The sequence below is a fragment of the Pan troglodytes genome, chromosome 8 (genome assembly GCF_028858775.2).
Source record: "Pan troglodytes isolate AG18354 chromosome 8, NHGRI_mPanTro3-v2.0_pri, whole genome shotgun sequence".
Lineage (NCBI taxonomy): Eukaryota > Metazoa > Chordata > Mammalia > Primates > Hominidae > Pan > Pan troglodytes.
Genome location: NC_072406.2, coordinates 62,240,484 through 62,254,922, shown reverse-complemented (window position 1 = coordinate 62,254,922; position 14,439 = coordinate 62,240,484). Strand labels below are relative to the sequence as shown.

Genomic DNA, 14,439 nt, shown 5'->3' with positions numbered 1-14,439 from the left:
GATGCTTATTCTGAGGACTGTAGAATGAGTAGGAGTTAGATGAAGAGGAAGTAAGAAGTGTTTCAGGAGTGCAATCGAGGCTGGGCGCGGTGGTTTTGCCTGTAATCCCTGCGCTTTGGGAGGCTGGGGCGGGTGGATCACCTGAGGTCAGGAGCTCAAGACCAGCCTTACCAATATGGTGAAACCCCGTCTCTGCTAAAAATACAAAAAATTAGCCTAGCGTGGTGGCGGGCAACTGTAATCCCAGCTACTCGGGAGGCTGAGGCAGGTGAGGCAGGAGAATCGCTGGCATCCGGGAGGCGGAGGTTGCAGTGAGCCGAGAGGGCACCATTGCACTCCAGCCTGGGCAACAAGAGCGAAACTCCGCCTCAAACAAAACAAAACAAAACAAAACAAAAACAGGAGTGCAATTGATATATAGAGTGAACGCAAGAGAGTGTGAGAGATGAGGCTGCAGGGTGGTACAGAAAAGTCAGATCAAATTGGATATGTAGACATTGCTAAGGATTTTGAACTCTAAGGGCATTGATAAGCTACTCAAGGGTTTTTAGTAGGGGAGTGACTTGATTAGACTTATTTATTTGTTGAAAAGTCTGTGTGGCTGGTGTGTGGAAAATAAAGAATGGATTGAAAAGGAACTCAAGTGGAGCATCAAGACTCAGTTAAGGAGTTAATCTAGGTTGGAAATAATTGTAGCTTAGGCCTGGATGCTGGCAATAGGGAAGGGGATGGATTCATGAAAGAATGGGATACTTGAGAAGAAATATTTCTGTGCTGGAGAAGTAGATTGGGGAGTTCGTGGCATAAACATTATAATGGATGCTATGGGCATAGATAACATAAACATGTAGAGAAAGTAAAGGTGACCTAGGGCAGAAGCCTTAGGAACACCAAAGTTTAAGAGTAGACTGAAGAGAAGCGGCTGTAGAGGTGGGAGGAAAGCCTGGCTCGTGTTGTGTCAGACAAAGGAGAGCATTTCAAAAAGGTTGCATTCGTTAACAGTGTAAGAGGCTGGGCAGAGCTCGGGCAGTTCTCTGGTGAAGAGTCTACACTTAGATGTCTTCAAACTTAGGGGCAGTACCAAGTAGACTTGCACTAGGCCTTGAAGGATGAGGAAGATTTGCTGTATAAATCAAGAGGAGAAAGAATTATACACGCAGAGGGAATAAGACATGCAAAAGTTGGTAAGACTGGAGCATAAGATGACAGAGGAGTGTCTGATGAGGCTGGGTGGCAGACAGGAGCTTATGAAGAAACTCAAATTCCATTTTAAGGAATTTCAACCTTATTCTGTGGTTAATGGAGAAACCACTAAAAAGCTTTTAAGCGTGGGAATACCATTTGGTTAATACTTTAGAAAAGTGGCTTTTGGACTTTTCTAACTGCAACCCACAGCATAAATTTTATCCAGTACACAGAGTAAGAAATATATGTAACCTGGCAAATAAGCCATATTTATAACTGAAATAAATGTTTCATGAAATAATACTTAACCTTACTATGTGTGATGCATTCTTATATTGTCTGTGTTATTTCATTGAAAAATGACTGGTCATTTGTAGTTTGTAGAACACTGGATAGTCAAGGCTGTAGACAGGGAGACTAGTTGCAAGAAACAAATAGCAGTTGTCTAGTAAGCGATGTGTTTAAAGGGTATGAGGAAGGGATGGATTTAAAATTTAGGATGTAGATTTCAGAGAACTTGGTATAGGGGAGAGGGAACTGAAGGTGAACTTCAGGTATACGTTCAGGTGTACTTCAGCTTCTGTGACTGGATAATTTGTGGTTTCATTAACCTTATTTGCATGTAAAGGAGGAGGAGTTAGTTGCAAATAGGGGTGAGGGCAGTCAGTCCTCACTGGTTGGATCTTAATTAAGATTTCTGCAGAAGAGGTACCAAATGAATACTTGGGGCTGTATTTCGCATGTTTAAATGTTTTCTGTATACCTGGCACAGGACACCAATTAACAGAATGTTCGAAGACTATATTTGTATCAAAAGCCCATTGTTTGAATTTTTGGGATTCCTTTAGGAACTTGGTATTTAAATTTTTATATATAATTATCTTAGGACAAGTAGGCGGGGTAGCGAAATGGATATTTATTCAGTATCTTTAAATTTTATATTATTTATCTTCCTGGACATATTTCTTGTATTGACTGAAATCGCTAATTTTGCTGGGCATGCACCTGTAGTCCCAGCTACTTGGGAGGCTAACGCAAGAGGATCACTTGAGCCCGGGAGTTCCCGTCCAGCCTGAGCAACATAGCGAGACCCCACTTCTGAAAAAAGAAAAAAAAAATCTGCAAACCTGCATATTGGCAGAACTCAGCATGTTATTCACATTGTGATGACGCAGGTTTATCCAGATGTGTTGCTATAGACTTTTTGTGAAAGTGGAATGTTCCTTTGACATGCAGGTGAATTTTATTGCATTTTGTGCCTTTTGGCTGTATCTATAGCTATTAATTGAATGACTTGCTGATTAAAATATACTGGGTACTGAATAATGTTGCTGATGAGAGTAAATGTAAATGGTGTGAAGTCAAAGTTGGAGAATTACTGATCTCAGTGGAAAAAAAAAAGACTGGGTGGAAATGTCGGGAGATAACATATTGAGTGCTTTGTGAGGCTGAACACAATATTTTCTCTAATTTTTGCTTTGTAATTGATCCACATAACCCTTAGAAGTAGGTGTTGTTAGCTTCATTTTCTGGGTGAGGAAATAAAGGCTTAATGAAGTGAAGCAACTGGATCAAGGTGGTACTAGTAAGTGACTGAACAAAGATCTCAATCCAAGACTATCTGACTCTAGATCTTGTATCTTTTCATCACTTCTTATTGCCACTCTTTTTGCCTTGCTGTGACTATTTCTAGTTAAAATTCCTAGGAAACCTGGAAAGCATAATTTTATGCTTACTTTAGGAGTAAGAGGGATAAAGCTCTGACACAGTCCTGTGGTGTGCTGGGAAGGAAACCTTAGGAAGCCAGAAGCAGTGATATTGCAAAGAGCAGTAAGCAGTCCTTTCTCTGAGGCCCTAAGAAGGACTGATCAATGTTTTATTAGCAGAAGATACTGGTTCCTTACCTCTTGCTTTTCCTCCTTCATCCCTTCCCCAGGCTTCAGGAAGCCTGAAACTAGAGAGAGAACACATTCTCAGGGTCAGGGCTACAGGAGAGAGCTCTCTTCTTCTTTGCCATCACTGTAACACTCCTGGTTTTTCATGAAATGATATGTGCAGTCTTTAGGTTCTGTAGACTCATCACGGGAGTACGTGCTTCGTGTGTGTTATAGGAACCTAGTCATTGCATCTTAACATTAATCCTTATATTTATGGAAAAAAGATGTTTTAACTTCTAAACCAACTCAAAAAATGAATGTTTTGGCATATTACTGGTTTGTAATTTGAGGATTTTTTTTTTTTTTTGAGACAGAGTCTCACACTGTCGCCCAGGCTGGAGTGCAGTGGCGCGATCTCGGCTCACTGCAAGCTCCACCTCCCGGGTTCACGCCATTCTCCTGCCTCAGCCTCCCGAGTAGCTGGGACTACAGGCGCCCGCCACCACGTCTGGCTAATTTTTTGTATCTTTAGTAGAGACGGGGTTTCACCGTGTTAGCCAGGATGGTCTCAATCTCCTGACCTTGTGATCTGCCTGCCTCGGCCTCCCAAAGTGTTGGGATTACAGGCGTAAGCCACTGCGCCCGGCCCAATTTGAGGATTTTCTAAACTATACTTGCTGTATTTGATATAAAGAAAATAAATAGAGAATACACAACTATAGAAAAAGTTTCAGAATCAAATGGTTTATCCTCTTACTCCCTCTGACTGAAGCTCATTTTTTCTCTGAAGCCTGATCTGCTGCAGAAAGCTAAATAAAATCGTGGAAGTAATGGTGTTTAACAATAAGAAATCACTATGCGTGATTACTTTTTTGTGATAGAAACTATTTTTGAAACATTAATCAAAGATTTTTACTAGCTGGATTATAAGTATTTTGTGGAAGGTAAAGATTATATAGCAATTGAATATTTTTCTGGTATAAAATTCTCCCCATCTGAAATGTATTTCGATTATGCCATTATTTCAGTGAAAAATAAACCATTGATTTTTGTATATTTGAGCCTGCATCTGTTTTGCTCCATATGGTGTTTGAGGAGAGGTAGGTAAATAAGAAAGATCCTGTGACTTAGGATACTAAGATTCTTACATTGCAATTTAGTGAGTATCTCAAATCTTAAACATTTGCGAATGTTTAAGATTTTATTTCTGATACTAAAATATGATGTACATTTAATCCCTATTCAGTATATTAAATTTTGACAGCACACTTATTTCTAATGATTATATAAAATGTGGCTTGTATTTATTTATATTGCGTCTCCCTCTCCTGAGCTATCAATTCTACTTTTGCTACTGTCTGCTGGTGTGTTGGGAAGGAAACCTTAGGAAGCCAGAAGTAGTGTTATGGTTTTCTATCTAGTTACTTCTTTGGCATCTCAAATTTAGTATAGGCAGAATCGACCTAATCGTATTTCTTCCCTAAACACAATTCTCTTGTATTCCATATTTCTACTTAAGGCTGTCATCATTTTTCAAGTCTCTCAAGCTCAAAGCTTAAAGTCACTTTTAACTTCCCCTATTATTGTGAAGTCTGTAATGACTCTCCTCACTTTTACTACTCTCACAAGGACTAGTTTATGTTGTTGGCCAGTAACTGTTCAATCTAGTGGATCATCAGAATCACTTTTGGAAAAAAAAAAAATAGATTCCAGCTCCCCTCATGCCTTCATCCTACTCACATATAGATTCTGATTCAGAAGGACTGGGGTGTGGCTGGCTTCCTGATGATCCAGATAGTTTGGGAACCACTGACCTGGACTAGTAGCTTCCTCCCTAGTTTCTGGCAATAAGCTCTTCCCTCTTGCCCCTCAGATTTATCCTCCAGGCTGTCATGCATGACTGTGAACCTCCTAGATGAGAGGAATCATGTCTTTCAACACGTTTTTTGTGCTTCTCTTTGTGGGTCATTCAAGATCCTATTGTATGGTATGATCCTGGCTGACTTTTCAACCATATTTTCTTCTGCTTTCTTTTTAAGTTCTTTATATTTCCCTGATATTGGTGCCTTTGCTTATAATTTTCTCTTTATGTGACTGCATGTTTACTTTTCAAGGCATAAGTCAAGCCTTACCTTTTCCGAAGAAATCTTACCGATTATGCCCATGTTCTCCTGTTCACTGAAGTAGTGTCTTCCTCAGAAATAACCTTAATTCCTTTATCAGGACCTCTTTTAATAATCATGATAATTAAGAATCAACATTTACTAAGCGTAAACCAGATAATGCCCTAAACGCTTTACATGAACTATTTTTACTTAATTAAGCCTTATCTCATGAGAGATAGTTATTTTGCATGTTTACAAATGAGGGATCTGAGATACAGAGAAATGATCCCTCACAGAGTAACATAGGAAGCTAATGGGAGAATCAGGATTTGAATGCAGATGTTCTGATTCCATAGCCTATGCTCTTATCCATTAGGCCATACCAACTCTTTTAGGCACCAGTCATTTTCTACCCTGTGTCATATGTATTAACATTTATGTTCCTGTCTTACCCATATACTTGAGGGCAAATACTTGAGTTATTAATCTTTTGTTTAACCCGTAGAACCTAGCATAGTTCCTTGCATGTACAATATGCTGTATATGTTTTCTATTTGAAGGAATGTATGAATATACATTTTTTTTTATAGTTTTCAAACAAAAGACTATTACCAGTTGGATGGACACTAAAGGAATCAAGACAGCGGAATCAGAAAGGTATAGAAACATTCCTATGTAGAGAAATGAATAATAATACATGGATGTTTTATCTTGTTGCTTTAATATTTTCTCTCTTTGTTCATGCTTTTCTATTCTCCTTTATCTATGTTAATTCAAAATCAACTTGTAAGTAATTTTTTAGAGAGTCCTGTGTGCCAGGGACTGTCCTGTATACTTGAGATACCGAGATGAGAGAGGAATAGTCCGTGTCTTTTTTTTTTTTTTGAGATGGAGTCTCACTCTGTTGCCCAGGCTGGAGTGTAGTGGCATGATCTCGGCTAACTGCAAGCTCTGCCTCCTGGGTTCACGCCATTCTCCTGCCTCAGCCTCCCAAGTAGCTGGGGCTACAGGCGCCCACCACCACGCCTGGCTAATTTTTTGTATTTTTAGTAGAGATGGGGTTTCACCGGGTTAGCCAGGATGGTCTTGATCTCCTGACCTCGTGATCTGCCTGCCTCGACCTCCCAAAGTGCTGGGATTACAGGTGTGAGCCACTGCGCCCGGCCAGTCTGTGTCTTTAAGATACTTACAGTGTAGCAGTGGCCACAGACACAAAAACACATAATTACTGCCTGGTGTGATAGATGCAATAGTAAAGGTATGAGCAAGGCACAGTGGTGGTTAGTGTGTAGAAGAAACAAATGTTCAACTTTACCTTTGGTCCCTAAAGGAAGACTGCACAGAGAGGTGAGTGACATTTATGACTTGAAGGAAAGGCGGGTGTTTGCCAGACACACAGCTGCAGGGAGGGCATTAGGGATCACATACAAAGACATGGAGTCATAGAAGACATGCTATGTGCTCAGCTGACCACAGGGAGTTTAATTACTGCTGTGACACTGGGGGTATGATGGGATAAGTGACTTTTTTGTATTATAAGTTGTTTTTAGTTCTTTCTGTTCTCTTGTAGTTTGGATAGTAAAGAAAACAACAATACAAGAATAGAATCCATGATGAGTTCTGTACAAAAAGATAACTTTTACCAACATAATGTAGAAAAATTAGAAAATGTTTCTCAGCTAAGTCTTGATAAGTCACCCACTGAAAAAAGTACACAGTATTTGAACCAGCATCAGACTGCAGCAATGTGTAAGTGGCAAAATGAAGGGAAACACACGGAGCAGCTTTTGGAAAGTGAACCTCAAACAGTAACCCTGGTACCAGAGCAGTTTAGTAATGCTAACATTGATCGGTCACCTCAAAATGATGATCACAGTGACACAGATAGTGAAGAGAATAGAGACAATCAACAGTTTCTCACAACTGTAAAGCTTGCAAATGCAAAGCAGACTACAGAAGATGAACAGGCCAGAGAAGCCAAAAGCCACCAGAAGTGCAGCAAGTCTTGCCATCCTGGGGAAGACTGTGCAAGTTGTCAGCAAGATGAGATAGATGTGGTGCCAGAGAGTCCATTGTCAGATGTTGGCTCTGAGGATGTTGGTACTGGGCCAAAAAATGACAACAAATTGACTAGACAAGAAAGTTGCCTAGGAAATTCTCCTCCATTTGAGAAGGAAAGTGAACCCGAGTCACCGATGGATGTGGATAATTCTAAAAATAGTTGTCAAGACTCAGAAGCAGATGAGGAGACAAGTCCAGGTTTTGATGAACAAGAAGATGGTAGTTCCTCCCAAACAGCAAATAAACCTTCAAGGTTCCAAGCAAGAGACGCTGACATTGAATTTAGGAAACGGTACTCTACTAAGGGCGGTGAAGTTAGATTACATTTCCAATTTGAAGGAGGAGAGAGTCGCACTGGAATGAATGATTTAAATGCTAAACTACCTGGAAATATTTCTAGCCTGAATGTAGAATGCAGAAATTCTAAGCAACATGGAAAAAAGGATTCTAAAATCACAGATCATTTCATGAGACTGCCCAAAGCAGAGGACAGAAGGTAATTTTCTCTCAGCAGTATCTCTCCAATAGCATAATATGCTTTATAGTTTTGTAAGGGAGTTTAACGAAGCTGTGATTTCTAGTAAAGCAAAGAAGTGGTTTTGTTTCTTGTTAACTACTTATGCTAAATTTAAACCTAGACTCCAAAGTTTAAACTCTAAAAAGGCTAGAAACAGAAAACAAGAAATAAAATAAATATTAGAAATCAGATTTTTAGTTTCATGAGTTTCCTTTTGGTATTTATGGGAATTACTAGAACATGAAAATACTAGGTTGATAGTAGCTACTGTTTCTTCAGCCAGACATTCTTCTAGACCATTGTATATTACACTTTTTTTTTTTTTTTTTTACACTTTGTTTAATGCCGTGACAGGCAGACAGATGGTATTATACTCACTAAATGAGATAACTGAGATTTGGGTAAGAGAATTCACTGGAATCATGTACCTTCTGAGTGGTAATTCTGGGATTTAAATCCAGGTGTGTCATATTACAAAGCTTATATTTTGCCGTTACCCCATATGGAATCTTAAATCCCATCCATGATTTCTGTGATTTGAGTTTCCTGAGATAGTGCAATCAGCATGCAATAGTGAGTTCACTTCATTGAAAATTACTGTGTAGATGATACTGTGAACCATGACTCATTTCTGTTTTGAGAAGGTGATTTACATGTGTTTGGAACTTTCTTCCACAGACTGTTGAAAATAAGCTCTTGAGTTTTATAAGCTTTATAGGTTTTTCTTTTGATTGTAAATATAAAACATAACGAAGTGAGTGACCAAGTATGGCATACTTTAAACAATAACGTCTGGGTAAGTTTTGTGCTTGTGTATCTAAGGGAATTAAAACAGTAAATAATTTATGACTAAATACATTTGTCTTGACCTTAGAAAAGAACAATGGGAAACCAAACATCAAAGAACAGAAAGGAAGATCCCTAAATACGTTCCGCCTCACCTTTCTCCAGATAAGAAGTGGCTTGGAACTCCCATTGAGGAGATGAGAAGAATGCCTCGGTGTGGGATCCGGCTGCCTCTCTTGAGACCATCTGCCAATCACACAGTAACTATTCGGGTAGGTAGCACCTCTTATCTATGATGAGAGAAGACTGGAAGTCCTTATTTATTGTGATATTTATTAAGTGAGAAACAGACCAAGGCTTAGAAAGTTCTTCTGTTTTCTGCATATATAAAATACTGAGAATTCTACAGAATGGAGCAATATAATGATAACTTAGTATAGAACTTAACAAATTAGCAATCATTATCAGCTGATGGTGAAGATAATTTTTTTTTTCCAGTATTTTTAAGAAACCTCATTGGATTCTTTTTTTTTTCTTTTTACTCAGTTGATAGTATTGTGTACTGACTGCAGAATCCTGCATTCGTCCCTAAATTTCAAAATTACGTATGGTTTAGTGTCCTTAAATCATTATCCAGCTGTGCCTTTTTTTTTTTTTTTTTTTTTTTTTTTTTTTTTTTTTTTTGCTGGAGACCAGAGTTTTCTTATTACTCAAATCAGTCTCCTCGAGCATTCGGGGGTCAGAGTTTTTAAGGATAATTTGGTGGGTTGGGGAAGGCCAGTGAGTCGAGAGTGCTGATTGGTTGGGTCAGAAGAAGAAATAATGGGAAGCTGAAGCTGTCCTCTTGTGCTGAGTCAGTTCCTGGGTGGGGACAAGATCAGATGAGCCAGTTTATCCATCTGGGTGGTGCCAGCTGATCCATCAAGTGCAGGGTCTGCAAAATATCCCAAGCACTGATCTTAGCAGTTTAGGGAGGGTCAGAATCTTTTAGCCTCCAGCTGCATGACTCCTAAACCATAATTTCTAATCTTGTGGCTATTTTGTTAGTCCTACGGTGGCAGTCTAGTCCCCAGGCAAGAAGGGGGTTTCTTTTGGGAAAGGGCTGTTACCATGTTTGTTTTAACATTATATTGTAACATTATAACAACATTGTAACAAAACATAACAAAAGACTAACATTATAACATTATCACAAAAGACTATAACGAGGGCTATGGGAGTTACAAGCCAAGAACCTGGACAAAAACCAGTGTGAATATCATAACACTATACTAACAGAAACTGTACATATTAAATAAACCTCCTTCCCTGCTTCCCCTAGTTCTTAGTAACCTCTTTTGTACTTTTTGTGTGTTCTTGCTTTTAAAAAACAACTTCATTGAGGTATATAAAAATTCACCCATTTTAAGTGCTCGATTTGGTGATATTGAGTCCATTTATTGAGCTATGTGACCATCACCATAATCCAGTTTTAGATTTCCATCACTTGCTGGGTAGTTTTAAACATTCATCTCATTTATTAGTCAGGTTTTATATAGATTTCACACGCAGTACTAAAAAAAATTGACATGATCCCTTTTAACATACAATTTAGTGTAGATGTGATTAACTATTTTGAAATTCAGAATTCTTTAGCATATTTAGAGGTGAGAGTAACATTGAGCAGAGTTATGGGGTTTGAGCTGAGCTCTAAAAGATAAGCATAAATTTCTGAGGTGCAGTTAGTAAGATAGGAGACTTCCAGACAGATATATAAGATTTATAAGAAAAGGCTGTGTGGTTGAAAACTATCTGTTTTAGAAATGGAAAACAGTGCCTTTGCTGGAGTGTGGAATTTGGGTGGGGAATGAGGAAGAGACTTGAAAATTGGATTGGGTTCATATCACAGGGGGCTTCAAGTGCCAGGAACCAGACTTAAGTCATGTCTGTGCAGACAGTATCTGTGCTGTAGCAAGATTAATCAGACAGCTGCATGTAAGGAAAACAGAAGTGAGGATACACTGGGAGACGGGAGAGGTAATGTAAGAGCCCAGATAAGAGTTAAGTAAGGTAACAGTATGTACCGAATTGTGCCACATAGAGGTGCTTCCGGGGTTCTTTTGAAGTTTGATGCAAATTTCATTTCTAAATTATATTTTTAACAGTGAAAAACTTGTTAAAAAAGAACTGCACAATCAAATTTGAAGATGCTTAATTCCACATTTGAACCAGCTGTTTTTGCCAAGATAACCCATTTTTGTGCAGACCATAGAGCCAAGGTTCCCTTGCTACCATTTATCTGAAGAGTTAGCTTAATATCAAAATAAAGTGTAAAATGTTACCATTTGCAACTGTATAGATGGATGAATCAGGATTTTCTTAATAATGTGTAAGAGAGATAAATGTAAACTAAATGGTAGATTGATGTAAGCTTTAACTCTCATCCCTAACTCCTACTTTCAAATTTTGTATTTAAAACGGTCTCATCATCACTTATTGATATTAGAGTAAGTAAAAGTTACTATAAAAACTATTTTTTTTTTTTTTTGATGGAGTTTTTTGCTCTTGCTGCCCAGGCTGGAGTGCAATAGCACGATCTCAGCTCATGGCAACCTCCACCTCCCGGGTTCAAGCAATTCTCCTGCCTCAGCCTCCCGAGTAGCTGGGATTACAGGCATGCGCCACCACGCCTGGCTAATTTTGTATTTTAGTAGAGACGGGGTTTCTCCATGTTGGTCAGGCTGATCTCAAACTTCCGACCTCAGGTGATCTGCCCACCTCGTCCTTCCAAAGTGCTGGGATTACAGGTGTGAGCCACCGCGCCCGGCCAAAAACTGTATTTCTAAAAATAGCTTTGGTGTGACTTTAAATGACTTTATGTCAAATTTCTTAGGGAAAAAAGGGATTCTGCTATTTTAAAAAGCTTGAAAATCACTGAGATAATAATCATGGGGATAAAAAAGAAAATAGAAGGTTGCATTATTATGAGGTAAAATTGATAGAATATGGTGAATTCCTAAATATGGGTGACAAATAAAAAGGAGTTGTTGATAATGTATGTAAAATTAAGGTTCTTAGTCTGGATTACTGAGATGATGTTAATGGTGAGGAACTGGAGAAAAGATGGACAGAGGGTGTTAAGTGATATTTTAGCTTTTTCTCTTCCTCCTCTCTCCTACCCTCCCACAAAGAAAACCCAAACCATCCTGCACCGTCATTATATCTCTCTAATATCTACCATCTCTACCATCAAATAATCTCTATAGTTAATGTTTCTTTCTTAGATACCCAGGACCCTTGAGTTTTTAAAATCTTCTATTTTATTACAACAGCAATGCAAGACTATTGTAAAAAATACACAACTATTATATGAAAGCATGTAACTCAGAAAACCCATCTGTCAGTCTTATTCCCAGAGTTTAACAATTTGTTGTATTTTCTTCTAGATTCTTATTCCTGAATATGATAATAAGATATAAATGTAATTAACAGTTACTTAATAGCAGTATTTAGTTACATTATTAAGATTCCAGATGTTAATAGTTACAGATTTTGAAATAGTAAAATGAAAGTTGGGCATGATAGCTCACACCTGTAATCCCAGCACTTTAGGACGCCAAGGCAGGAGGATTGCTTGAGGACAGGAGTTCAAGACTAGCCTGGGCAACATAGGGAGAGCCCATCTGTACAAAAAGTTAAAAAATTAGCCAGGCATGGTGGCACATGCCTGTAGTCCTAGCTACTCATGAGGCTAAGGCAGAAGGATTACTTGAGCCCTGCAGTTTAGCCTGGATGACAGAGTAAGACCCTGTTTCTTAAAAATAAAACCAACATTTAGCTTTAGAAATGTAAGGCAATCTGAAATTGCACTTAGTGGTCGATTTCCAACAAACACATGCATACGTGCGTGCATGCAAACACAGAGCCACACACAAAGCATATTACATGTATGTTCCCCTTTTGTGAAGCTCAACTGGTACCTATGCTGTTTTATCAGATGATATGGAACATCCTTATAAAATCACCTTTGGGACGTTCTTATGAGGGTGAAAATACTTTCAGCATAACTGCTGATTCTGTCACATCTGACTTTTTTTTTTTTTTTTTTTTGAGATGGAGTCTTGCTCTGTCACCCAGACTGGAGTGCAGTGGTGTGATCTCGGCTCACTGCAACCTCTGCCTCCCAGGTTCAAGCGATCCTCCTACCTCACCCTCCCAAGTAGCTGGGACTACAGGTGCATACCACCAACCTCGGCTGATGTTTGTATTTTTAATAGAGACGGGGTTTCGCCATGTTGGCTAGGCTACTCTTAAACTCCTGACCTCAGGTGATCACCCGCCTGGGCCTCCCAATGTGCTGGGATTACAGGTGGGAGCCACTGTTCCTGGCCTTCTTTTTTTTTTTTTTTTTTTTAAAGAGACAGGATCTCACTCCGTCACCCAGGCTGGATTGCAGTAGCAGTGGTGTGTGATCTTGGCTCACTGCAGCCTCCAACTCTTAGGTTCAAGCAATCCTCCCACCTCAGCCTCCTGAGTAGCTGGGGTTACAGGCATGTGCCACTACACGTGGCTAATTTTCTAAATTTGTAGCTATGTTGGCCCAGGCTGATTTTGAACTCCAGGCCTCAAGTGATCCTCCAGCCTCAACCTCCCAAAGTGTTGAGATTGCAGGCGTGAGCAACTGTGCCTGGCCACATTTGACTCCATAGACATTTCTTTTCTCCTTGGAATATACTCATCCTTTGGCTCCGTGACACAATATAATCCTAAATTTCTTTCTTCCTCCTTAGCCAATTCTTATTTTCCTTTTAGGCTGTTCTTCTGTATGTGACAAGTAAGTGTTGTTGGAGTTCCTCAAGCCTTTTTCATAGGTCCTTTTTTCTTCTGTCTCTCTCTGATTGGTCTCACCTACCCTTGTGGTTTTAGTGATCACCTATATAGATGACTCACAGGTTTATTTTTCTTTCTTTCTTTCTTTCTTTCTTTCTTTCTTTATTTATTTATTTTGAGACAGAATCTTGCTCTGTCGCCAGGCTGGAGTGCAGTGGCGCAATCTCAGCTCACTGCAACCTCTGCCTCCCAGGTTCAAGCGATTCGCCTGCCTCAGCCTCCTAAGTAGCTGGGACTACCGATGCGCGCCACGATGCCTAACTAATTTTTGTATTTTTAGTAGAGATGAGGTTTCACCATGTTGGCCAGGATGGTCTTGATCTCTTAACCTTGTGATCCACCCTCCTCAACCTCCCAAAGTGCTGGGATTACAGGCGTGAGCCACCACCCCCGGCCCAGGTTTATTTTTCTTAAGTTGCAGTGTTACTAAACTGAACCTGAGTACACTCACCCAGTGCAGTAAAGCCAAACACCGACACTGACGTCTGTAGCAAGAGAAGTAGGGGTGTTTGTTTGCAGGGCACCAAGCAAGTAGAATAGGATAGCTATTGCTTAAAACCTGACCTCCCCAATGGCTTACAAGCAAGATTTTTTAAAGGCAGAGATATATTCTAGGAAAGCAGAAGTTATTGGCAAAATCATACATCAATACGTGGGAGTTATATATTGGTTTGGTCCCAAAAGGCAGGATATCTTGAAGTGGGGTTGCAGGATTCAGAGATTCTCTGATTTGCGATTGGTTAAGGAAGCAAGGCTTTGTCTAGAAACTTGGGATCAGCGGAAAGGAATGTTAAGGTTTGGCATGTGGGTGCCACTGTCTCCAGGCCCCTCAGGAAGAAATTTAGAATGAAGAATGTCAGTCAGAGTTCAGTCTTCAGTTTCCCCTTATGTGATGATGGTGGTTGGCACTTTCCATTTGGCGGGGGTCTGAGTTTCTGAAAAATAACTCAGGGACCTATGTCAAGATGTTATCTTTATTTTCTATAGGGAGCAACACATCTTGTGGCTCTGACTTCCATGAGTGGCTATTGGTTTAAGC

At 39.5% G+C, this 14,439-nt stretch overlaps 1 protein-coding gene across 16 annotated transcripts in view; it reads left to right on the top strand.

Annotated features, from left to right (window-relative positions):
• PARG (poly(ADP-ribose) glycohydrolase) overlaps nucleotides 1-14,439 on the top strand; it is a 129,717-nt gene that overhangs the window by 1,179 nt on the left and 114,099 nt on the right. For 5 of the 16 annotated variants that reach the window (XR_008537386.2, XR_010159731.1, XM_063817538.1 and 2 more), the window contains exons 2-4: nucleotides 5,758-5,824; nucleotides 6,738-7,724; nucleotides 8,620-8,807. Coding sequence is in view for 10 of the 15 variants with exons in the window: in XM_054659559.2 (XP_054515534.2) it covers nucleotides 5,758-5,824; nucleotides 6,738-7,724; nucleotides 8,620-8,807 (1,242 nt within the window). In the remaining 5 variants the exon portion in view is untranslated. 16 annotated transcript variants of the gene reach the window in all.